This window comes from Molothrus aeneus, chromosome 2, assembly GCF_037042795.1.
Source record: "Molothrus aeneus isolate 106 chromosome 2, BPBGC_Maene_1.0, whole genome shotgun sequence".
Lineage (NCBI taxonomy): Eukaryota > Metazoa > Chordata > Aves > Passeriformes > Icteridae > Molothrus > Molothrus aeneus.
In genome coordinates this window covers 26,104,548-26,128,578 of record NC_089647.1, presented here as the reverse complement: position 1 = coordinate 26,128,578, position 24,031 = coordinate 26,104,548, and the positions used below count along the sequence as shown (strand labels likewise).

Below are 24,031 nucleotides of genomic sequence, written 5' to 3'. Positions count from 1 at the left end.
AAACTGAAAGCAGATGAGAGGTGAGAGAGATGATATTTATTAAATCAATTCTGTTTGCTGTTTCCAACCTACGTTTCAAAAGATTAAAAAAATTTAATTTCAAAAAAATTTATGTTTGTAATTTTCATCTCAGCTCCTACTGGACTTGAATATAACCATCCCACTTACTCTGAACAAAACCATTCTTGATTCCAAAACATCTAAACAATTATCTAACCTTATGACTTTAAAAAACCCCTGACCAGTAGTAGACACACAGCAGTACCAGCACCTCACTGTAACATTTTAGTTGTAACATGGAAAATTGGTCAGATATCAGTCAATAACAAAGGAGCTTTATGTTAAAAGTCTGAGAACATATACTGAAATATGGAAAAAGTCTTCTTGTTCAGAAACGTCCATTGAGCTAAATCAAACACTTAAAATTACTTTCTTTGAAGCAGATAAACCCAATAAAAACAAAAGATAACTATAAAGAAATGAAAGCAGCACGATTAGTGACATTTTATTGTAATTAAATTACACCAAGAATTCTCTACTCAAGAAGATAAAACATGATCTAGCACAATTCGAAATTATCAACTCCATAAGATTTGCAATTCCATTGGCTCATTTTCACATACTCTAAATAAAAGCACAGTTACTTCTACCAGTTGACAATTCACTGGCACTTTTATCTCAGTAATCTGATAAGAATTTGACCAGTGGCACATACTAACATCATAATAAAATACAGGATTACTTTCAAGTATACTTTTGGTTCACTGGAGGATCAAAAAAAAAAAAAAAGTTATGCTAATCAAAAGAGTGAATTTTAGCCTCAAAGACAGGTGAATCAACACTGTTCTAATATTCTTTCTATAATTTGAAATTACATCTAGAAATACTTAAAATTACAGAACAAAAACTTCCAAGAAACTCCTGGGAAACAGATGTTTAAAGAAAAGTGGCTTTGTTGTATAACTTTTACTTCCACCACTTGCTGCTATGCCTCCATGTGTGGCAGAAATAGAATTTGTCTCTTTCTAAGCCAAGTGCTCTTCATGTTACCTGCCAAGCCAGAGCAACAGTGCCATGAGGAGCTGGGCAGGGTAGGTGTTTACCTGGAGGTAAGCAGTGGCTCAGCTGGCACTGGGGAGGTGACAGGAATGCTGTGAAGTACTTCCTTGGGGGCATTTACTGGCACTGGATCCACCAGGATTTCCAAGTACCCTGCTGCACTCTGGTCTTTCTGTGGGATATATGACCAGCTTGGGAAGACAAACAGTGAGTCCAGCCAGTCCAGTTCAAAGTGCAAGAGCTAAACCAAAAGATAATGAGATTGAAGCTTGAGATGAGTTTCAGTTTGTTTTCTCAGCACTACTTAGAGTGTTCATTACCAAGACACTCTTGCATGTGCATCACAAACTCTTCTCCTACTGCCAGGCTTCATGACTAAATGAGAGCAGGGTTTTCTGCCCACTCTCTTACCTTGCACAGAGAACTTCTGTCCTTCCAGATGTAAATCTGCCACAGACTTGCTGAACTCTACAGCTAGCATTTCCTGTTTATAGCCACAACCTCACAGAAAGGTGATAATTAATTCAAGGCAAGGCTTAGTTATTTTCAGACTATTTTTCTAAAATTCTTGCCTGCTTTCTTTTGCCCCTGTGTTTTCAGTTAGAAGTTCTTACCAATACAACTTTTTCCTATACTTTGTCTCATTGGAAAGCACAACTTCACTGCTTTATCACCACCACTGTAGGGGTTATTTGTTACCTCAACTCCACTTGCAATTACCTTCAGGAGGTTTTTAAGTCAACTGTCATGCAAGCTATTATTTCCTGAAAGTACGTCATCAATGCATCACTGAACATGTAGTACAACTCTCCAGAAAGTTATTTCTGCTCCACTAGTTGGAATTCAGCAAAGAGTGGAAAGGTGTCCTGTCACAGTCATATTTTCTGGAAAAATCCCTTTGCCCAGGATTCTTCTCCTGGGAAGCTGAGAAACCTCAGAGAAAAAGGAAAACAATAATTATCTGATTTGCTTCTCCTGTGTTTTGCTGCTTTGGAACGTGTTTGGCCATTGTTTACCAACAGGTGGTTGTTTCATTGGTTTTCTATGAATTGTTGTGACTCAATGGCCAATCAGGGTCAAGCTGTGTCAGGGCTCTGGAAAGAGTCACGAGTTTTCATTATTATCTTTTTAGCCTTCTGTAAGTATCCTTTCTGTATTCTTTAGTATAGTTTAGTTTAGTATTCTTTAATACAATATAGTATCATAAAATAATAAATTAGCCTTCTGAGAACATAGAGTTAGATTCATCATTCCTTCCTGCCACAAATACAAGTCTCCCAGGCCACCTTGTACTGTGGTGAATAGAAAAGAACTATACTGGTTGTCTCTCTTTTCCATGCCAGTACATTCAGCATTTCTTCTCCTAGCAAAGGCACATTTCACATGCTCTATCCTCTGCCCAGGATGTGAGCTTGCTGTTTTCCTGCCTGTTACAGAGACTAGACTCTGGCAGAATACCTGAAGCCCCTGATGGTTTGTGACACTGGCCTAGAAGTGGGAATAAACACAGAACCCCTCAGAAAGAGGACATACCTCACATGGAATTATCCCAGTATTGTCCTTCACGTACAGGCAACCATCTACCAGCTTTTCTTTGTTTTCTTGCCTTCCATCTGCTAAATAGCCAACCAGGATCAGGTAAGTCCTTGGCAAAGTGTGCTGCATGGGTAAAGCACCTTGTCCTTGATGAGACCATTCCTTAAATTCCTTAGTGCTCCAGCTCAGGTGGCTGCAGCACGGTATGTGCTGCTGATGCTGCAGGTCAGAGATAGAGATGAAACTGGAAAAAAATAAAGAAATAAAAAAGCAAGAATGTAGCAGGATGTGTGAAGAACTCAGTTTACAAAGTACCCCTAATATCAACACTGAAAGAGCCACCACAAACTGTTCTCCAGCCTGTGATTTTGGTACTGGTTTCCAGTGAGCTTCACTGACAATTTTACATTGTGAAACTGGAGCTCTAGTCACAATACCCACTTGCTCAGTAGCAGGACATAATCAAATTCAAAGGGTGTGAATTTGAAGATTTTCACTGGATTAGTCGGGGATCATAAGTTCAAAGCAAGAAACTAGTCTGGTTGAGCGATGGGTCTGAATCAGCAATAAATAGTAATTAGATATAGAAAAATTAATAAGAAGACATCACTTTATGCAGGTATTTATGCTGTGCATTTTGCAGGAAAATGAACAGGAGATTAGTTGAAAATTTCATTAGTTGAAACCACTCCATCTTCAGAGACAGAGCACCACCAGGAATAATACTGGTACCTATGATCCACAAAAGCACAGTGCTGCTTGTGTTTTTGTCAAATGTGCTGAGTGCTTTTCGGGAGAAACCAGGACTACAGCAGGACACTGGCTCATGGTTATCACATACAGAAGCAAACAGACTCTCTCCTCGTGCTTCAGAGCTGGGTGGTTAGCTTGGATGTAGCACAGTGCTCAAAAACAGACCACTGGCCTCACAGAAGATAAATACCAAGTACCTTCAACTCTTCTTTATAGATTCTCCTGAATATGAACCAAAGTCTGGTTTAAATGCCATAAATTACACAGGAAAAAATATGGCTTATATGGTAAGTTTAGATGGTGTGAAAGATTAACTACCTGCATTTATTAACTATTAATTAAAGGTCACAAATCCCTAATCAATTCCAATTGACCTTTCCTCCCAAAACTGATCGTGCCAGAGAATTTAATTCTCCCACAAGTTGCAGCAAGAAACAGATCCAGACAAGCAAACTTTCCAATATGGATATCTCTCAACAAGCTGCATGTTTTTCATGACGGTGAGCACCCAAAAGCCTTTTAGTAACTACAATATGGACCACGTTGTCCTAGATCCCCCTTTTTTAAGAACACTTGAACACTGAGCTCAGCTGGCCAACAGGTTGGGAGACCAGGAGCATCCTCCCGTATGGGCCCACAGGATCCAGCTGGGAAGCTGCCATGTGTGAAAAATGCATGTATTTTATGATTGGCTTTTTGCAAATATTAAAATGAATATTATATATGTTGTGTTAGAAAGTAATGCTGTATTAATTCTCTTAAGTAGTGTGTTAAATATAGTTTTAGGTTATAAAGAATGTTAAAATAGAAACTATGCTATGTAGGATACTTTTTTTTAAAGAAAGGACTTGCAGCAAGATAGCTGCAGAACACCTAAATCTTTCAGAGAAAAAGAATTTGTTGCCCTCTTATCAGAAGAAATGAACTTCTTCCCGCCTCAAAGGCACTGTTAGGATTCAGAGGAAGAAGCTGACACTGACCAGACAGAATCCTGTGTTTGAATGGAATTTATACATCATGTATGAGGTGTATGAATATGCAACAGGCTATTGTTTTTAAGGGTTAATCCTCTGTTAGCGGGTGCCCTTTTTCGGGCTCGTGCTGCCCAGAAAAAGGTACCCGGACGTCCGTAACTCTTTGTCTCTATTGTCTCATATCGTCCTAATTCAATTTGTCCAAATTTTTATTACTCTAACTGTATTACTGTTTTTATAACCATTTTATTACTATTAAAGTTTTAAAAACAAGTGATTGGCGTTTTTCACACTGTGCAAAGTCTGTACGGTGCGGCAGAGCGGCCCGCTTCGGTCACAGGCCCTACCTACCGCAGACAGGCGGAGATGGCGCTCAATCAATCACACCGCAAGAGCGGCGGGGCCCGCCGAGGCCGAAAGAACGCCTGCGGTTACCGCGTTCGGCAGCATCCCTCCCACAGCGGCATCCGGGGCGGGCATGGCGCCGGAACGAGCCGTGCCGAGCTCACCGGAGGGCCGCGTGTGGGCACCGGAGCGCCCTCGCCGCCCCCGCCCCGCTGTCACCTGTAGCCGAGCGGCAGCGCCCCGCCGCCCGCGCTCCGCAGGCACCGCAGCACCGCCTCCAGCGCCGCTGCCTCCTGCCCGTCCGGCCCCGCCAGCGCCCGGCGAACGAAGTCCCGAGCGGCCCCTAGCCAGTGCTGCTCCTGTGGGGGAAAAGGAGGGAAACGGGGTCTCAGCGCCGGGCGGGCGGCGGGGAGGGCGCGGAGCCGCCCGGGCCCCTTACTCACCGCCGCGCCGGGCGCCGCCATGACGGTCCGGCGGGCCGCACCGTTGCCGTGGCGACGCGGCGGCGGGAAGAGCCGCGCGCGCTCCGGGCTCCGCCCCCTCCCCGCCCTCCGTCCAATCACCGCCGCCGCTCCCCGGCTGTTCCCGCCCCTTCCGCGCGGGAAGGCGAGAAACGGGAGCGTGTGGAGTGGGACGCGCCTGGGCTCGGCTCGGCTCGGCTCGGCTCGGCTCGGCTCGGCTCGGCTCGGCTCGGCTCGGCTCGGCTCGGCCCGGCCCGGCCCGGCTCGGCCCGGCCCGGCCCGGCCCGGCCCGGCCCGGCCACCGGCCCGGCCACCGGCGCTGCAAGTGGGTAGGGGAGGGAGAATAAAACGAAAGGTTCACGGGTTGAGACAGGGACCGGGGGAAGTCACAAATTGATTGCCGTCACCCGCAGAGCAGGCTGAACTTGGGGATAATAACTGAATTTACTACGAAGAAAATAAGAGCAGGATAATGAGAAATAAAATAAATCTTAAAAACACCTTGTCCCTCCCGCCCCTCCCGCCTCGCAGCGGCACAGGGAGAGAGGGAATGGACGTTACGGTCAGTTCGTCACGCCTTGTTCCTGCCGCTGCTCAGGGAGACAGAGGGATCCTTCCCCTGCTCCTCAGCAGGTCCCTCCCACGGACTTCGCCAAAGTGAACCTTTATCATGGGCAACAGAGCTTCTCCGACATGACCCACGCTTCCACGAGGTGCACTCCTTCAGGAGCAGCCTGCTCCAGCGTGAGTCCCCCACAGGATCACAAGTCCCACCAGGGAACCTGCTCCAGTGTGGGCTCCTCTTTCCAGGGGGCTGCAGGTCCCTGGCAGGAGCCTGCTCCAGCACAGGCTTCCCATGGAGTCAAAGCCTTCTTTCAGGCATCCGCTATTCCAGCATGGGGGTCCTCCATGGGTTACGAGTGGATCTCTGCATCCTCATGGACCTCCATGGGCTGCAGGAGGATAACCTGCCACACCATAGTCCTCATCATAACTGCAGGGGAATCTCATCTCTGGTGCCTGGAGCACCTTCACCCCCTCCGTCTCCACTGACCTTGGTGTCTGTGAGGTTGTTCCTCTCACATGTTCTCACTCTGCTCTTCTCCAGCCACAATTACATCTGCACAATAACTTTTTCTTCCTTCTTAAATAGGTTATCACAGAGGCATTGCCACCGTTTCTCATGGGCTTGGCCTTGACTGGCAGTGCATCCACCTCGGAGCCAGCTGGCAGTGGCTCTGCCAGACACAGGAGAAGTTCCTGGCAGCTCCTCACAGAAGCCACGCCTGTCGTCCCCCTGCTACCGAAACCTGGTTGTGCAAGCCCAACACAGCTCTGCAGGCTGGGCGTGAGGCAGCTGGGCTGTCAGACGAGCTGCAAGCCACTGGTTGTGTGACAGGAGGGTGGGCTCAGTCCCTCTGGGCCTTAGCCCCTAGCCACAGGACCTCAGGAAGCGCTGGAGACCTAGGAGGCTGCAGGGAGGGGGCAGGGATGGAGGGAGGCCTGGACCTGGAGTTCTGGTGAAAGCTGGGAAGTGGATGTGCAGTGATGCATTTGACATTGGTGTAAATGTCAAATGTGCAGTGAGACGTCCCTCCCTGAACTTGGGAGGAGTCAAATGTGAAGGTTCACAGGGATTTTTCTGACATTTATGTAGTTCTAGAGAAGTGAGGCTGGTTTTTGCCTTTTTTATTTTTTGAAGGCTGAATCTCCAGGAAGATTGAAGGATGTGCCTCATCCACTCACATGCCAGCAAGTGCTAAACCTGAAACAGCCCATTAAAAACATTATTTCCTCCTTCACAGAATGCGTGCCAGAATTTTCCCTTTAGGGACTAATTTTGTATTGTCCTCATTTGAGGCTAGGAAAAGAACAGGAAAAAAATCTATTCCACCTCTATCCCTGGAGATGGCTGCAATCTGATAACAGGTTATTCTGCTATTTCCTTCCCTCCTGAGACTTGCAGCTGGGAAGTCACAGCTGTTCCAAGCCAAAGTGTGGCAAAGTGCCCTCCTTGTTTTCTCCTGTGCATGTGCTGTCCTTGGCTTCCACACGGCAGATAAGCAACTCCATTGTAGGATCAGTCTGTGGAGGTGTTTGGATTTCTCCGCAGTAATTCAGGCAGTCCATGGAGTGAATTGTACCCATTTGGTACTGAAATGGGCAAATTCTTCCAAAACAATGTTTAGTAACTTGATCTAATGTCTTTTACTGGAGTATAGAGACAATTCCAGAAAGCAAAGCGAAGTCTTAATGGACAACGAATGAAGGGGAGTTCTTTATCATTTAGCCACATATTCCTAGCTGTATTTTTGTTTTTCAAACATGCTAAGAGTATATATTAAATGAAGCAGGGCTTACACAGAATGTCATGTTGGTTTTGCTTATATTTGCACTATCTGTACAGCCGGTTCATTGGAGCATGCAAGAGAACGTGTGTTTTAAATTAAAAACTACAGGATGGTCATATAACTCTAAAAATGCTGATCGTGGCTGCACAATGCCTTTCTTTAAAATTAAGGCAGTTAAGATGCAAAAAGTCTTTTACTTATAAGTACATGGTTAATTTTCACGTGGAAAGTACAGCTGAAGAGTGAAACACTCCTGCGTCAAGAACTTTGAGATTTCAGCAGACCTCCTCTGACTCCTTTCCCTTGTGTTTTCTAGCAGCTTTAGCCACTCGATGCCCCATCCGTTGCTTTTCTTCAGCTCGTCCATCGGGGTTTTTAAGGAATACTGCCGACGCCGGTCCTGGCCCGGCGGAGGGCGGGCGGGGCTCGCCGGGGCTCCGGGCCGCCTCCCGCTCGCCGCTCTCTTTCCTGCTGCCGCTGCCAGGAAGTTGGAGACGGGGTAGTCACCCTCCGCGCTGCTCCGGCCGCCGCTGGGTACGGCTGGGGCGCCTTTCTCTGCACGCAGGGGACTCTGCCTCGGGGATGTAGCGGCCCGCGGAGCCATGCGCGGCCCGGCGCTGCCCCGCTCCTCGCTGGGGACGGTAAGGCACGGCGGGGACTTCGCCGCTCCCGGCGGAGCGGGGCCGTGCGCCGGCGGGACACCGCCTCGCCCGGCGACACCTCCGGTCCCGGCGATCTGCAGCCCGCCGCGGGTCCGCTGAGCGGTGTCCGCCGTCGAGCTTTCGGGCCCGGGCTCTCTTCCACCCTCCCGGCCGCCGTCGGGCTCCCGATCGCTGCTGCTCTGCGCCCAGCCCGCTTTCTGCTCGCCCTCTCCGGGGCGCTGGGGCTCTCCTCTCGGCAGCCCCATGCCGGGGCGGGCGGCGGCGGGGGAGGGCTCGGCGAGTCTGCGGCAGGGCGAGGCGGGCGGTCGTCGTCGCAGGGGAGGCTGGTGCCGGCGCCGGAGCGGCAGGAGCGGCGATAGCGGGACGGGCAGCCCAGCCGCGCCATCCGCCGGCTGCCCGCGGGGCTGCCGGGCAGCGGCACCGCCGGGCTCGCCGCTCCCCTCCCTCCGCTCCCCTCCGGGCACCGAGTTCTCTGGCGCCGTTCCCGGGATTTATCCCTGACTCAGGGAGAAGGCGTCTGGGCTTACAGGAACGGCGGCGGATTCCCCGAAGCCCGCGGCGCGGCCGTTAACGCGCGGGGCGGTCCGGGCGGCGGGGCTCGCCGGGACACCGAGCGTCCGGCCGGGATCGGAGCCGCTCCGCTCCCTCCGCCGCCGTGCGGGGACCGGCGATGAGCCGTCCCCGCTTTGCTGCGCAGCCGGGCGCGCACAAATGCCACTCTGCGGGCGTCTAAACAAAGATTAGAGGGTTGTAGCTACGCCCCAAACCACGGGATTTGTATAAGAGCAAGTTCAGCTCTGCCGGTAGATCTTCTTTAGCCTTCCCGGGCTTCGTGGGGCAAGACTTTTAAGCTGCCTGTTGTGATTTTGCGGGCGAAAAAGTTGTAAAATATATCGGAGAATTTTATGAATAGCCTGATTGCCAGACGTGAATGGCTATCGAGTATCAGCAGATGTGTGCTAAAGCTGGGACAGTGGAGTGGTGTCACTCAGCATCATGACATGGCTATAAATTCTGCTGTAGAGGTTGCAGCGTCAAACTGTTTATCCTTAAATACCTGAGCATCCTAGTAATGCACACCTGCACTTGGCTGCACTGGACTTGTAATGTTGGCTTAGTTGTTAATTTGTGGTCAGAAAGTTGCAATGTGGGCAAAGTTACCTTCCAGAAGGGTTTGGATTTGGTCTTGGGGTTTTTTTTAATGCTTGAAAAGTTTGGAAACCTGGTAGTAGACTTACAGTTAGCAGTTGCAGGCCAACACACTTAAAACTGAGGAGAAGGAATACCTTGACTCTAGCTGTGCATCACTTACCATCTTGGGACCTAGGTAGGACACATACTTATGGACTTATGTTGACTTATGGACAGATTTCAAAGCAGATAGCAAACCTGAAAAGTGTATTTCTGGCTTATGAATAGAGGTGCGCACATTTTGGTGCAAATCGGTACTATATGTGATTTAATTAATTCGGCTGGCAAAAAAAAGAGAAAGATCTATTGGATTCCTCAAATTCATTATATTATCTTCAGTTAAATAAGACACTGGAGGAAGTGTCCTTCAGTGGGATTTCTTTTTTACAGGTCTCATTCTCACTTTATTGCATGCCCATCCACTGTCATTTATGTTGTATATCATCCTGTTTGCCCTCATAGCCCTTCTTGGTCCCCTGATGCCTCCCTTCTACTCTTCTGATTCCTATATGTTTCCTGTGATTCTTCAAAATTTCCTGTAGCCTGTTTCCATGCATTCACTCTTTCTGCCTGTCCTTAAATTAATTTTCAGGTGCTCTGTGTTTTCCCCATGCACTTCTAACTTTTATAGTGGACAAACTTGCATCCATCTTCACTGAGACCAGGGTATTTTCTGTCTCATTAAAAGAAAAATAATAATGGTAGTTTTATTTATTAAAGAAAATTCTGTTTTATGAAGAAAAAAGACAAAATAGCCATAAGGGTACTTCTGACACTGATTTATTTTCAAAGTAAAGGGAGAAACTGCCATTTTGAAGTTAGAAGCTACATTATATACAAATTGAAAACCAGGCCACCAAGAGTGCATTGTAAGAAAGAGCTGTTGGGCCACCAGCCTGTTTCCAGTAGTGACCAGTCACAGGTGTCTGCCAAGGGTTCTGGAGCAGGGCAAGTGTACAGCAATGAAAAATAAGAATACTTTCCTGGCTTCCAGGGGCCTGGGACTGTAGGAATTTCCAAGTTGAAATGGCGTCTTCATATTTTGCATCCCTTACTATGGCTTGTTTTTTTTTTTCCTTCTGCTATGGGTGTGGTGATCAATTTTGGAACCAGGACAGGTTTCTGGCAGAGCCAGCACTCTCTCATGGAGTCCCACACCTCTGCTACATGTTTGCTGTAAAAGTACCTCCCTGTATTTTGTTTTGAACCTCTCTGCTGCTTGTCTTATGTAATGCCTCTTAGTTCTTGTATTGGAGGAGACAGAGAACACTCATCCCAGTTCATCTTCTCTTTGGCATTCTGGCTTTGAGCCTGCTACAGTATCCTTGGCTCAGGTTTCTCTTTTATACACTGGTATATTTTATCATTCCCTTTGTGGCAGTCAGTCTGTACCAATGATGGTCCTTTATACTTTCTTTTATATTATATCTGGGTTAATTTATATTCTTAAGATTGGAGACCAGAACTATAGTCAAGATTCAATCCTCTATATATTGTCATAACAACACTCTTGGTTTTGCTCTCACATCCTTTCCTAATAATTCATAGCATTTGATTGCATTTCTGATTGTTTTCTCCAATAAGATTAATTGAACTTTTACTGCTTATTAATCTAATTTGAATTTCTATTTTTAAGACTAACTACTTATAGCCAAATGAAATGTTTATATTAGGGTCTGTGCTAGGTACACTTACATGGCAATTTTTGTTCTCACAGGTAACCAGTACCATCAGTCTGGATGCCTTTCCCTTTTCATTAAGTATTCAATTTTCTGCATTAGCAGTATTATTTGTGGTAAACCCAGTGTTGTCACTTTGCTCTTTCTTACCCATTTTCTTTAGTCAACGAGGCTTTGTTTGTATTTGGGGCAGATGCCTCGTGTTCTCTTCCATAATCCCTGGATAGCTGAGTGCTTCCTTTGCTAACACATATCCTTGTGTTATGTTCTTAGGAACCTGACAGTGGAAAGCACATCTCAAAGCAATGTCACTACATTTTCCTATTAAACCAAACAGGAATCTGCCTTTTCCAATGAGTAGGACTTGGCATTTGACAATTACCTGACTTGGAAATTCACCTAGTGAGTCACTGACAAGGGGCATGAGCAGGTCTGTGGCACAGCGTGGGCAGGGGCCCAGGGCTCATGCCCAGCTGAAAATCATTTCAGGATGGAAAAGTAAGGATCCCCTGATCAGCCTTCCCCTGGCTCCTGCTCCATCAGTGCTCTGATGTGAGGCTGTACAGCAGCACAGTGGAACTCAGCCCTGAACACAGGCAGGCCAAGTGCTGGGGTGTTGAGGGTCAGTGAATGTGGCACTCTGACACAGTGTCCACCACAGAGTCCTTGGAGGGAAAGCTTCCAAAGAAATTTTCTTATGGTTGTTATCACCTACTGACTTCTCCATTATTTTCTTAATCTTTACTAATATGAAATAAAGCCTTCTAACTTTATACACTTTATGATGTTTTATGGTATGAAGTCCACAGTCTTTATAGATAATCACAGTTTTCTTTTGATTTTTAAGTTAAGATTTCTAAGGCCTTTCTTCATTGTATCAAAGCTATTACTAGTCTCCTGAATTTAGACAAGGCCTGAAATACAGCATTCTTTCATCTGATCTTCATAAAATGAGGATTATTTATAATAGTAGTTCTTGTAGCCTTCTTTTGTCCTTTCCAGTTTTTAGAGAGCAGTGATGAAAGCTTCCTGTAAATGTTGCTTTAATGCACATTTCTCAATGTGTAAAGCAGAAGTTCTGGTTTCCCTTTCATCTTTGTATAGCAAACTAAAATATGCAAAATATGCAAACCTCAAAGAGCTTTTGGAAATGGCTGAACCAGACAAAGAACATAAGAGTGAATCCTGTACTCTGATTTCTTTGGTAGCTCATTAGTCTGAGCAAGTACTGTTTTTTGCCCAAGCCTCCAAGCTGACTAATTTTTATGACTCATTAAAAAGGCTGACAGATGATTTATGATGATGATTAAAGATGATTTATGTGTAGAATACTTGTGCATGGGGTATGTATCATGCTGGATTCTTAAGCCAAGGTAACTTGCTGTTACAAAATATTTTGAGACACTCTAATGACTCATAATGCCTCTAATTTGCAGGTAATTGATAATTAATTAGTTTAAAAATGGAATTTGCAAACTAGAAGCCTTTTTTGGGAGAAGTGGTTGATTAAGTTATTACAATGGAATTTTCATGCAACTTGGTCCATGAGGATTAAGGATGACAAAATATATTTATATGAATAAAATACTGGTTTCATTGATGATGATAATGCTGAGACTAAAAGACTTAATTCATAATTATTTACAACACAGTACAGATAGTTATAACTAGTAGTATGGTGTACTGTTTTCTCAAGAAATATTGAAGCAACAGTATTAAAGATAGCAAAATGACCTGTGTGTCACTGTATACCTGCTCCCTCCAACCTTGTGCAAATTCTAGTGGTGGCAGTAATCTAAGAATATTTGAGTGTGAAAATTGTGGAAAAACTCCTAACTCCTGTCTCAGCTGTCAAAACGTTGCACAGAAGAGCTTTAGGGCTTGTGCTGTGTCTTTTTTCATTGTAGATGAAGTGCTGGGCAGTAAGTGCTGGTGTGAGGGCATGGGAAGGAACTAGGGTTGCCTTATGTGTGAGGAAACGTGCAGCTGTCATCCAGAGGGGTGGAATGTTTTAAGGAAGCAGCGTTCTGCCATATTTTGGTTATTCCTGCAGCAGTTTCATAAGTAAACCCCAGAGTTTCTGCTGACTCTGTTTTCCCTGGGTAGTCCCTGCTGACTGAAATGGCTGGGTAGGTATGAATCAGTGGTGTGCATCACACGTGGCTTGAATTACCACTTGGCTTAGGTAATACACATTATCTCTGGGAAGTTGCTTAGTGGCTACTGTTTTTTTTGATCCTGGCAAGTGGAGTGTGCTGTACATCTAACAATGGATATTCAGCTTATTTCACTTGCAGAAGACCTCTAAACTTTGCCTAGGCAAACTCCTATCAATGACTTGAGGCTTCAGAGCTAAATCTGGCTGGCAACTGATCGCCAGCAGTGTTTCTCAGGGCTCAATTCTAGTTCTGTTCAATATATTTATTCTAGATAAATTGGAGCATTGAGCAATGATTCTTGGAATGAAATTGAGCAAGTCCAAATGCTGGATCCTGAATATGGGGACAGAGTTAGTTCTGGGCACAAGTGCAACCTGTGACAGGAGTGTCTGCAGAGCGCCCTGCAGGGAGGGCCCTGGGGGTGCTGGGGGCAGCAGCAGCTCAGTGAGAGCCAGCAGGGCGTGCCCGGGCAGCCCAGAGGGCAGGAACCGTGTCCTGGGGGCATCAAACACAGAGCACAGCCGGGCAGAGGGGGGATCATCCATCACCCGCTGTGCTCAGCGCTGCTGCGGCCTCACCCGGAGTGCTGGGAGCAGTTGAGAGCCTCACAATTTAAGGATTTGAAGGTCCTTGAATGTGTCCAGAGGAGGGGAACTGCAAAAGAATTTTTTAAAATTAGGTTCTTTTCTCCATCAGACCGATTTGTTGGTACAAATCAGCTGTGTTACATGGTAGCTTAAACCAGGTGCCTCAAAAGAGGGATCCCCAACAAAGAAATTCCTGGGCAATATCATCCTTATGATCTAAACTCCCTATCTCTCAAGCAAGAATCTGGATAAAAAAGCAATACTATATGGGGTCTTCTTACTCTTCATTGGGTCACTCTTTCACTACCAAGTGGTTGCTGTGTGGTCATGTTCACATCCTCTTAGGTTGGTTTTGCTGAGGATTTTGATCAGTTCTGTAGTCCATCAGTTCTGTAATATGGTTGTTACAGTTCTTATACCACAGGTTGTGTGCCTTTCAACTGAAACAGAACTAACTGTGCTAATTTCATGTATTACCTGAATTTGATGAAGTTGTTCATTGGTATAAATCAGTGTATTGCTGAATGGCTTGGGGAGCTGCTTATTAAGATGGTGGTGTTTTGGTGGTTTTTTTCCATCATGTGAATGATTTTGCTGGATGGCCGAGTCATTGGGGTGTGAGTCACTCCTGGCCTGTAAATTTCTGTTCCTCAAATTGTGTTCAGTAACATGTTAACTCTGCTTTGATGACACTTACAGACATGCTTTCACTTAATCTGAAAAATGAAAACCACTTCTGTTTTCTTTTGGCTTTGAAGGTGTATATGACCAATTTTCTCTGTATTTTTGGCTTAATCTTTGATGCTTTTATCTTCTTTCTATTGCTGATTTGTGTGACTTATGGAGTGACTGTTTACGTTCTTGTATCAGGGGATTAATCACTAGCTAGAGAATCAGAATGTTTTTATTGTTACTGTGTATCAGACCATCTGTGTGAAGGATCTTCTATCCATTTTCCTGCAAGCAATAAATCTTGTAATGTCAGCTGCTGAAACAATTTTTAGTTCCTCTGAGGAGTTGTTGGAGAGCTTACAATTATGCTGTGGTCAACTAATGAAGTCAGAAATGATATCTATTTAAATATGTGGTTCTCTTTTTTCCTGTTCACCATTTTAGCATCTGGTCTATTGAATGTGTCAGAGCTCTCCAAAAAACAATGTTTTAGTTTTGTCAGAGTTGCAAATCCCATCCTTCTTGAGGTTTTAAGTTGCTTTTAAGTATGTACCTTTGTCCCCCAAGGCTTTAATTCTGAAAGAGAAACAGAACAGTGTAGGGCTGTCAAAACCATTTCATTCTATGTATCTTTTGGTAAGCTTGCTACCACAAAATTGGTTTACTTCGCTTTTGCTCTAAGTGTCCTAGCTGAAAAAGCAAAAAAAAAAAAAAAAAAGGCAAAAAAAAAAAAAAAGAACTCTGAAGCTGTGCTTGTAATGCTGGGCATCTTTAAAAAAAAAACTATTTCAAAAAAACAAGCTGGGAAAACATTACAATTGCAGGGAAGGTAGTATAGTAAAACTAGGTGTGAGATTATATTGGCAGGGCGATGTTCATTTACAAAAATTATTAGTTGATTTTCATCATTCACTTGATCTGATGCATAGAGTTCATTGGTACGTCTGTACCATACTCAGAAGCATCAACACATGGATGTGCAGTGTGGCCAGGATCACTTGTGTGCAAAGAGGATGACAAGGGATGCAGGTTGTCAAATTTTCATCAGACTGCTGGGCTTCTTCACGGTACTATAAAGTAGTTTTTGGACAAATCTTTCATACTCTTCAGGAGTCATTGGTTGGTATGGGATGGGTCTTTGCTGTAGAAACTTGCTGACTTCAGGTTTCATGAATCTTGGACCAAGTTTTGACCTGGTTTTGATTTGTTGGGATTTTTGAAACCTTTTTGTTGTTGTATGTTTTTTCTTTATCTGAATGTTTGAAATGCATGCTTGAGGTCTGTTTTTCTATTGGGCCAAGAAGCAGAGGGGTTGTGTTTGTGATACGCTGCAATCTCCTTACCATCCTTCTGGTACAGGATCTTTTGCTGATGAGTCATTTATGCTGTCCTCTTACCGTAGGGGAGGCCTTTTGGCCATTACATAAACAGTATATTTCTCAATTTCAGTGCTGGGAACCGTGTCCTGCAAACAGTGTCCAGGGAACAGCATCCTCATTATTGGTGCAGCTGTGCTTTTAACCCCTGGTTCATGTGTGTGTGGGTGTACAAAGTCACCCTCTCTTACAGTCATGTGGCAGTCATGCCAATCCTAATATTTCTGTTAAGATTGACATGATAACAGTAACTTTCAAGTGGAAAAATAGAAATCAAATCTTAACAGCATTAAAAAAAGAAGAAACTGCTCATTTTTGTGTCGAACTGTACGGGCTAATTGTTAACAGCTGCATTTTAAGAGGAAGAATGAACATTTGACACGGGGACAAATCAAAATCCTAACTTTCCCATGTTTCTAGGTCTGGTTTGCTCAGGAGGCATTTTGGAAGATTTCCTGTACTTAGTAGGCAGTGAAATCCTCTTTTGCCATGTTATTCCAAACTTCCCATCTTGTGTATTTATTCAGTGGAACTGCAAGTACTGGATGCATTCTTCTCTGTGGCACTGTTTCTACATGGACAGCTTTACTGCCTTCCTTAATAAAAATATTTCTTTGCTCTTGTGTAACTTTTATGCAAGCTGCAGCATTTTCAAGGCATTCCATGTATAAAATGTACATAATGAAAAATATTTGTTTTATATACAACCAGTTTACCATACAGGCCATTGAATGGTATATTAATATCACAGATGGCAGGCATTGGTTTGTTGAGGTTTATTTTTGTAAATCATCTCCCCACACATATTTGCCAGTGGAGTGTCCTGTTACCAGAATTAGCCAAGTAAACTGAACTCATGATATGATGTAATTCTAAGTGCTAAAATCAGAGGTGCAGTGTGCAGGAGGATAGAATGTTTTCTCACCTTGTTTCTCTCCTCTCCCTCCCTCCCTCCCTCTCTATTTACAGGTTATTCTAATATTTGTCTGTGTGTTGACAAAGGAATCTGTAGAAATTACTCCAGTGCCATATAGAGTGCAAGTCCGTCGGGTAGCTTTGGATGGAAAAGACCCCTCTAACTCTTTGAGGAGAGAAAAGAAACAGATGCACTGTCAACTGGGACAATACCTACACCCCAAAAAGACCCACTGCTGCATGAGGTGTCATGCAGGTACACTAAATAAATACAGTAGTAGTGACTTTCACCTGGGAGGCATTTCCCGGTCCTGCACTCTCAAACTGTCTCTTTCCTACAGCTAATCAGCTCTCCCTTCAGTTGGTACCTATCCCTACCCAGATAAATTCTTATTTCTTTTATTTATTCTTATTCCTTTTCTCCTTTTATGGGCTGTCAGTGTCATTCACACTGGTGAGGGGAGGCATACTTGGTCCTTATGGCATCAACTCCAGGGTTTCTTTGAGGAACCAGTGACTCCTGTCCTCCCTAAGACAACGCATTTGCCTTCCTGTCAGAGCTCTGTTAAGTGATTTTCTTGCAGGTACCTACAAGGCAAAAGACTGTGAAGGGCCTGACCAGGCAACTGTCTGTCTTCCATGTGCCAATGGCACATTCACAGCTGTTGATAACACCATGTCTAAATGCTTCCAGTGCAAACGCTGCCGTACAGGTGAGGCACTGCCAGATCTGCAGGATCTGAGGAAAATGGGGGTGGATGAGGGCTGGAGGGGATGGCAAGGTGAGCAAGGGAGCTTGGAAAAGTAAGCAGTTGAATGGGTAAGACAGTGTATGGGGATGGATTTGGGACAGCAGGAATAAGGTTTACCAAACTGGAACTGTCTGAGATATAGTTTGCAGGCCTTTCTGGCCTTTTTCTGTGAAAATTAGGGGATAACAATATCTATGATCATGACAGTGCTCTCAGTTGAAGGTGAAGGAAGAGGCTGGAGCAATAATTTCTCCTTTCTTTCCTCAGCACTCCAGCAGATAGTAGAGACCCCCTGCACCCCAAAGCAAGATACTGTATGTGGCTGTCAGAAGAATCAGTATCTGATTGATTCTGAGTCTGAATACTTCCAGTGTAGGAACTGCAGCTCATGTGCCGATGGGATTATTGCCAGCTGTGAGTATGGCATGGTTATGGCTCCAATGCAGATGTACTGTAGTAGAGTAGACTTTCTGATATGCGGCAGTGCCTTGCACTGAAAGGATTGTGGTTTTGGAACAACTCTGGGGTTTGTCTGCCCTCTTTCCCCAGAAAGACTGCTATTTTTTGCCTGCTCTGGCATCAATCACTGTTTCCTATCATAGCTGCTTTCTTTTGTCCTTGAACTGTTTCTTGGTTTTGGCTGTTGTGAGGAGCTACTTTCTACTTAATTTTGGTGCCTCTGCTTTGCCTGTCCTGAAGCAAGGTCTTTATGTTCTAGAACATAAAGTTCTTTCCCCTTGACTTCCTTGTTTGTTTTTCTCCTATGCTCACTGCATTTCCCCTACCAACTGCTAGAAGCACTTTGAGTACAATGGATGAAAATACCTCTGGCCTTGGTGCTCAGCTGAACTGCTTGTCCGAACTGAACTAATTGCTGAGCAACCACAGTCTTCTGTGCAGTGTTCTAAAGTAAAGAGCTGCTAGTAATGCTGAACTATACCCAGTGGAATTGGGCATTACCTTGGAATGATGCCAGTGTCTGGGAGAAGTACTTGTGCTAGCTGTCCCAAAGTCAGGAATCAGAGATCTTAACAAACACTGCTGTCTGTAGTCTAATTCTTTCCGTGTCACTTAAATGTCTTCTTTTGATGTGAGGACTGAGAAAGCACGAGTCACTATTGGATGCAACATGAACTGACTTTATTTCCTTGATTAGCTCTTTTATAAGGTTGCACAGGCAGATCTGACTGTGCAGCCAAACAAGACATCACACATCCGTGCCTATTCACACCCCGACTGGTCTTCCAAATCTGCACGTACATACATTCCTTAGGGGCTGTCTTCCAGCCCAAGGACACACATACCCTCTCAACATCTTATTCAGCTGCTCATGATCTGTACCAGATCTGTACCAAAGATACAATTATAATTAATTTAGTCATTGTTCTTTAATTATCCCACAGGCCCATGGTTCCAGTCCAGCCGCTCCCACGTCCTACCTTGTCTTAAAGCTATCCTGTCTTCTTTGCAAACTGTGCTGCTCATGATCCCTTTCCCATCTCTTACCCTGCCCAGTGTGAGGTTTGCTGTTTCACTGGTGAATGTGTTCCCTCTAGTGTTCAATCATCTTGTCACACTTTCCTTGCTTAAGCTTCTCCTCAAGGGTCGTGATTGCACACTGTCCTTGAGCAGCTTCCTTCCCTCTTGGCTGATGTAGAACTGTTTTATTCCCCTCCCTCACTCATAACAGAATGCATGCTCCTTGTTCTAGTACATTTTCCCCTCCTCTCATGCTTTTTGATGTCCTTCCTTCACTGTTCTTGCCTGCTCCTCCCCACACCTGTTTTATTCAGGCTCTCTCCTGTGCCTTGCTTAGAAGTGATAGTTCTTTCATTTCTTACCCCTTCCACTCATGACATCAGAAGAATGCTTATGTGTCCCATGACTTGTAATGATTTCTCCCTGCCCTGAACTGACTTCCTCACCAGTCCCAGCTGCTCAGGGACCACTTCTCCCTCATCTTGGCCTGACTAATGTCGTTTCCCCTTCCTGTCATGCTTGAACTTGGGTGACTTTTACTGCTTTTTGCGCATTATACTAATTCCAGCTGCTCTGTAATTATAGTCCCTTTCCTAGCCTCTACAGAGGTGCCCACCTTCAGGACAGTGGCACTCTTAGTTTTATTACTTTTATTGTCCTCCAACTCTGTTTTTATATGTAGATCAAATCCTTTATCTCTTCTTCAGTAGCAGTTTTCCAGGCTTAAAAAAAGGATAATCCCTCATCCATTTTGGAGTGGATTTTTTTCCCTTTGTTTTCTTCTCTGTCCATATTATGGCAACAGTTTCTCTTTTTTTTTCCTCTACAGGTTCAAAGAACAAAGATGCAATTTGCAGGTGTAAGCCTCAATTCTTCCTGTCACGTAGTAATATTTGCAAGCCTTGCAACAGGTGAGCTTTTTTATTCTGTATGCCCCACCACTGAGTAGGAGGGACAGCAGGAGCACCACGGGGGGAGGAAATTCTTCTCATGACACTTTCTATCTAGGCATAACTTTACAGTATTCTAACTGCCTTTCTGAGGCAAGTAGGTCTTCACCCCCAGTCTCCTCCATGTGGGCATTAGCCCACTAAGAACCCAAAGTCACACTGCATTGCTCTGCTTTGCAGGCTCATCTTGACTTGTCTGTTAATTAGGATGGTTGGAAATGGCTAGAGTTTCATGGCACATGTGCTCACCTCTCTGATTTGCCCTTTCAGCTGCACTGGAGAAGACTGCTTGCTGTGTCCTAGCCCAGTCACTACCTCACCGATCTCATCTGGGCTGAGTGAGTGCTCAGGGGACTGAAGGGCAGTGGAATCTTTTCATTGTGGGGTGTTGTTTTCTTAATGCCTTTTGTAAAGGGTTATATTTTCCACTTTGTCAAACCCTTATACTTTTTCTCCCTACCATTTGCAAATCTCCACTTGCTGTTCTTCCTCTAGCACTTACCTCCTCTTTTCTTAGTCACTCATGCATTTGCTCTCTTCCTTTTGTCCAGATGGAAACCTTGTACTTGGCACCCTTGTTGCAATATTTGGAGTTATCTTCGTCCTCTGCATTGCACGTAAAGTAGGGAAGCTGGTCCAGAAACGTGAGACAGGGCCTTTCTACTCCTGTGGTGAGTACAGTGGCATGTGCAGTGATACTGACTGGGATAGACACCAATTTCTGTGTGCTTTTGTGTGTGAGGGACAAAGTGGAATCTCCTGACTCTGCTCTGCTGCAAGGCCAGAGTAGCATAAGAACTAAATAGCCAAGGCTGTTATTGCAGTTCTGCATCCAGGCCTGTAGCTATGACTGGATGTACACTTGAGCTTATTTCTGGGATGTTTATTTTGCGATAAAATATTTTTGAGGGCAGGATTGTGAGTAGCTGCTTTCCTGTTTTCTCTGGGACAAGAGGAAGTGAAAATAATTTCTACTTTCTTCTTTTTTTCCTTTCTTTGAAGTTTTGCCACTGAGAACCAAGGAGCCAGTATCAGAGGTGAGCAAGATGATGGATATATATATTTAAATGTAGCTTACCTTCCACTTTCAATATGTTAGCCTGAGATCTGGAGTAATATTTTTCCCCATGGGCTGTTTTCAGGCCTTGTATTTGAAAGTGAGCTGAGTAATAGGGCTGTTTAACTCAGAAGTCTTTTCCTGTAGAGGGTGGAGCCAGTAACACTTTACTTCCCCTCTTCTAGAGGATACTTTTCAAACTTCTGGCTTTTTTTTTTCTTTTTTTTTTTTTTTCTTTTTTTTTTCTTTTTTTTTGTTTCCTGGGTGCATTTTGTTCAGATAGTTGATCCTTAATCCCCTTTTCTCTCTGTGTACCCCAAGCTTGGAGGATTTAATTAATTTTATTTCACTTCAGATCTTGACTCCACAAGCCTCTCAGTGCTGCTTCACAGTATTGTCTGAGGTCCAAGGTAACTCTGCAAATAAGAGTGCCCAGGCAGCAGCTGAGGTGGGGTTTCCACAGCCTTACAGAGGAGGCTGATGGGAAAGATGGCATGTGGAGCTTCTAGAATGGTGGTGATTTTGGGTACCAGCCTTACTTGATTTTGTAAAGAAATACTTTTTCCTGGACTACTGTTTTATGGTGCCAAAAGAAAGTTAAACTCTTTGGGTTCTGCTGGAAAGAAATGTTTGGTGTCCTCTGCTGAAACAAGGCATGTAGGAAGGATTAAAATCTCAACACCCACTCCCTATCTATCTTGGATAAATTTTAGCATATAAAGCTAGCAGCTGCTTGCAGGAGACAGGTGTATTGTGCTGCTGTGGGTAATTCTGGACTATGTAATGTGTCTTTCAGGTTGAGGAAAAAAATGAAATTTCCACCCTTTTTCCTGAGTCCCAGAAGGAAACAGAATTGCCAATAAATGCAACCCAGCCATCTGACCCTCTGCCACAGAGTTCACATGAGTTTCCAGACTGTGTCAGACCTGCCAGGAAGACACAGCTTCCAGACAGTAAGTGAAACTCCTCCATCCTTCTCTCCTTCCCCAGTCAAATGGGCACCTAATTATGCAGATGCAGCTCGGAGTAATGCGGGAGAGACCTTACCCAGTGTATGTGACCTGGATGTGTACCCATGCGCGGCACAGTAGAAAGGCAGAAGCACGCCCAGAGCCTGTGAGTCGGTATATGCCAAATATCTGTGCAAAGCCTTTCTGTTGTCCCTTTCCCTACCAGCAAAATGGACTGCCATATGTATTGACATGCTGTCAATATGGGCAGTGACCCAGAATAATTTTAATAATTCATTCTTTTTCAAGAATGTATGGCAGAAAGGCCCTAAGAAAAAGTGCTTGACTCTGCTCCATAGCCTTATACAAGAGCATATGGAAACATTCCCATTACATTTTGAGGGACAAGAGCAAGTCTAGAGTCTATGTGATTACTCTGGAGAACTGCAGAAGGCTTGAACAAGAGGAGGCAATGCATGATACCAAGGCAACCTCCAGCCCTGGGTTATTCCCATTCTCCTTGAGGTGACAGAATCCTGCTTCTCAGGGTTTCCCTCTGTGTCCACAGCCCCTGCTGTTCTGTACACGGTGGTGGACCATGTGCCGCCGTCGCGGTGGAAGGAGTTTGTGCGGCGCCTGGGGCTGAGCGACTGCGACCTGGAGCGGATTGAGCTGGAGCACCGGCGCCTGCGAGACGCCCAGTATGAAATGCTCCGGCTCTGGAGACTGCGCATGGGCCGTGCCGCCACCGTGGAGCACATCAGCTGCGTTCTCAACCAGATGGAGCTCAGTGGCTGCAGCGAAGCTGTTCAAGAAGCTTTGCTCAACCAGAACTCTCCTCAGCCTTGCAGCCTCCACAACCATCTTTAATCTATTTCTGCTTAGGCTGCCTTTGACCTCTAAGAGGGGATCATAGCTCTCTTTCTTTCCCCATATCTCCCCATCTTTGTAACTCTTGTCAGCTGGTTTTGTTGGAGACAGCAGCAGGTTATGCTGGAGGAGGGCTGAGGTTTGCTTCTTAACCACCACGTAGTCCAACCTTTAAGCCATGGCATACGTCTGCAACACCTCCTCTCCCAAGGAGGGGAGCACCTCATCAAGAAAGTGGTGTGTGGAGTCTGACCAAGATGCAAATAGGAGCTCTGAGTGACTTGATCATGGATCAGCTTCTATGGACAAGTTGTTGCTGAAACAGGTGCTCCACACATCGTGTGGTAGGTAGACTTGTAGGGTGCTTTGGTTAAGCTGAGTACTCACTCACTTCTTGCAGATCTATTTTTCTGCGAGATCAACCAGTTGAAGTGGCTCATATTGCAGCCTTTTGATTGCTAAATCTGACTCAAGAGGAAGTGGTAGGAGGATGTACCTATTTCTGGGAGCAGGAGAGGATTGCCCCCTCTCGGTGTCAACCAGTAGCAACTAGTTGGTATCGCTGTAGCAAAAGTCTCCTGGAGATTCAGAACTGGTCCTCTCTCTGTGAGAAACAGGAGGACATCATCCTTTCCACACCATGTCCCTCAGGTTCCAGAGGAGTAAGAATTCCAAGCCAGTGAGTCAGATGAGAGGGTTGGTGCTTTTTTTCTCAAGTTTTTTTTTTTTTTTCTGTATCTAGAAATCATGTAAGTTAGCATTAACAAAACACCTGCCTGTGTGTTTGTCCAAGTGCAGGGTGGCAAGGAGTGTGTGCACCTGCCTGGGTGAGGTGGTACCTATGCATGAGCACCTCTGCACGTCTGTGCTTGCACACAGGCTGGTAGGCTTGTGTCTACCTGCTTATCTACATTGGATATGATTCCGTGAATCTAACTGCACATGGGACTGCGTACGTGTCTGTATAGATATTTTAGCAACTGTTGAATAACTGCACACTACTTCCTGGACTGTGATTGCTGCTTGGCTGTGAGGGCCATCCGGTACCATCTCCAGGCTCTCCCCATCACTTCTCACCAGAATTACCCTGGGAGAACCAGATGTAGAAAAAAAATCAACTACCCTGCACCAGGTGCAGGTTGTCCACATGTTTGTAACATGGGTTTTTTCAGTCTCTAATCCCTTGATCAGAGAGGAAACTTTCTATTGTAAATACACTAAATGTCTGAATTAAAGTGAATATTTATACCTCT

The 24,031-nt window shown here is 45.1% G+C and overlaps 2 protein-coding genes across 2 annotated transcripts in view; one reads left to right on the top strand and one right to left on the bottom strand.

Annotated features, from left to right (window-relative positions):
- The window catches only part of CTC1 (CST telomere replication complex component 1), a 19,359-nt gene extending 11,276 nt beyond the window's left edge, over nucleotides 1–8,083 (bottom strand). Inside the window, exons 1-5 of the mRNA XM_066571752.1 lie at nucleotides 7,764–8,083; nucleotides 5,111–5,447; nucleotides 4,887–5,026; nucleotides 2,593–2,839; nucleotides 1,104–1,300 (exon numbers count right to left, since the gene is read on the bottom strand). Coding sequence (XP_066427849.1) covers nucleotides 1,104–1,300; nucleotides 2,593–2,839; nucleotides 4,887–5,026; nucleotides 5,111–5,447; nucleotides 7,764–8,083 — 1,241 coding nt within the window. The remainder of the gene's footprint in view (nucleotides 1–1,103; nucleotides 1,301–2,592; nucleotides 2,840–4,886; nucleotides 5,027–5,110; nucleotides 5,448–7,763) is intronic.
- Nucleotides 7,969–24,031, top strand: TNFRSF1A (TNF receptor superfamily member 1A). Its single transcript, XM_066569535.1, has 10 exons — nucleotides 7,969–8,120; nucleotides 16,775–16,976; nucleotides 17,305–17,433; nucleotides 17,740–17,886; nucleotides 19,781–19,862; nucleotides 20,172–20,239; nucleotides 20,453–20,572; nucleotides 20,904–20,938; nucleotides 21,755–21,911; nucleotides 22,477–24,031. The coding sequence occupies exons 1-10, from the start codon at nucleotides 8,082–8,084 to the stop codon at nucleotides 22,776–22,778; spliced, it is 1,281 nt and encodes a 426-aa protein (XP_066425632.1). The 5' UTR covers nucleotides 7,969–8,081; the 3' UTR covers nucleotides 22,779–24,031.

Bases quoted from the DNA above. Each gene is read 5' to 3' on its own strand.
- TNFRSF1A (XM_066569535.1), top strand. From the start codon at position 8,082: ATGCGCGGCCCGGCGCTGCCCCGCTCCTCGCTGGGGACG. The intron at 17,887-19,780 runs GTGAGTATGGCA...TTTCCTCTACAG, and splicing joins CGATGGGATTATTGCCAGCT to GTTCAAAGAACAAAGATGCA. The intron at 21,912-22,476 runs GTAAGTGAAACT...CTGTGTCCACAG, and splicing joins GAAGACACAGCTTCCAGACA to CCCCTGCTGTTCTGTACACG.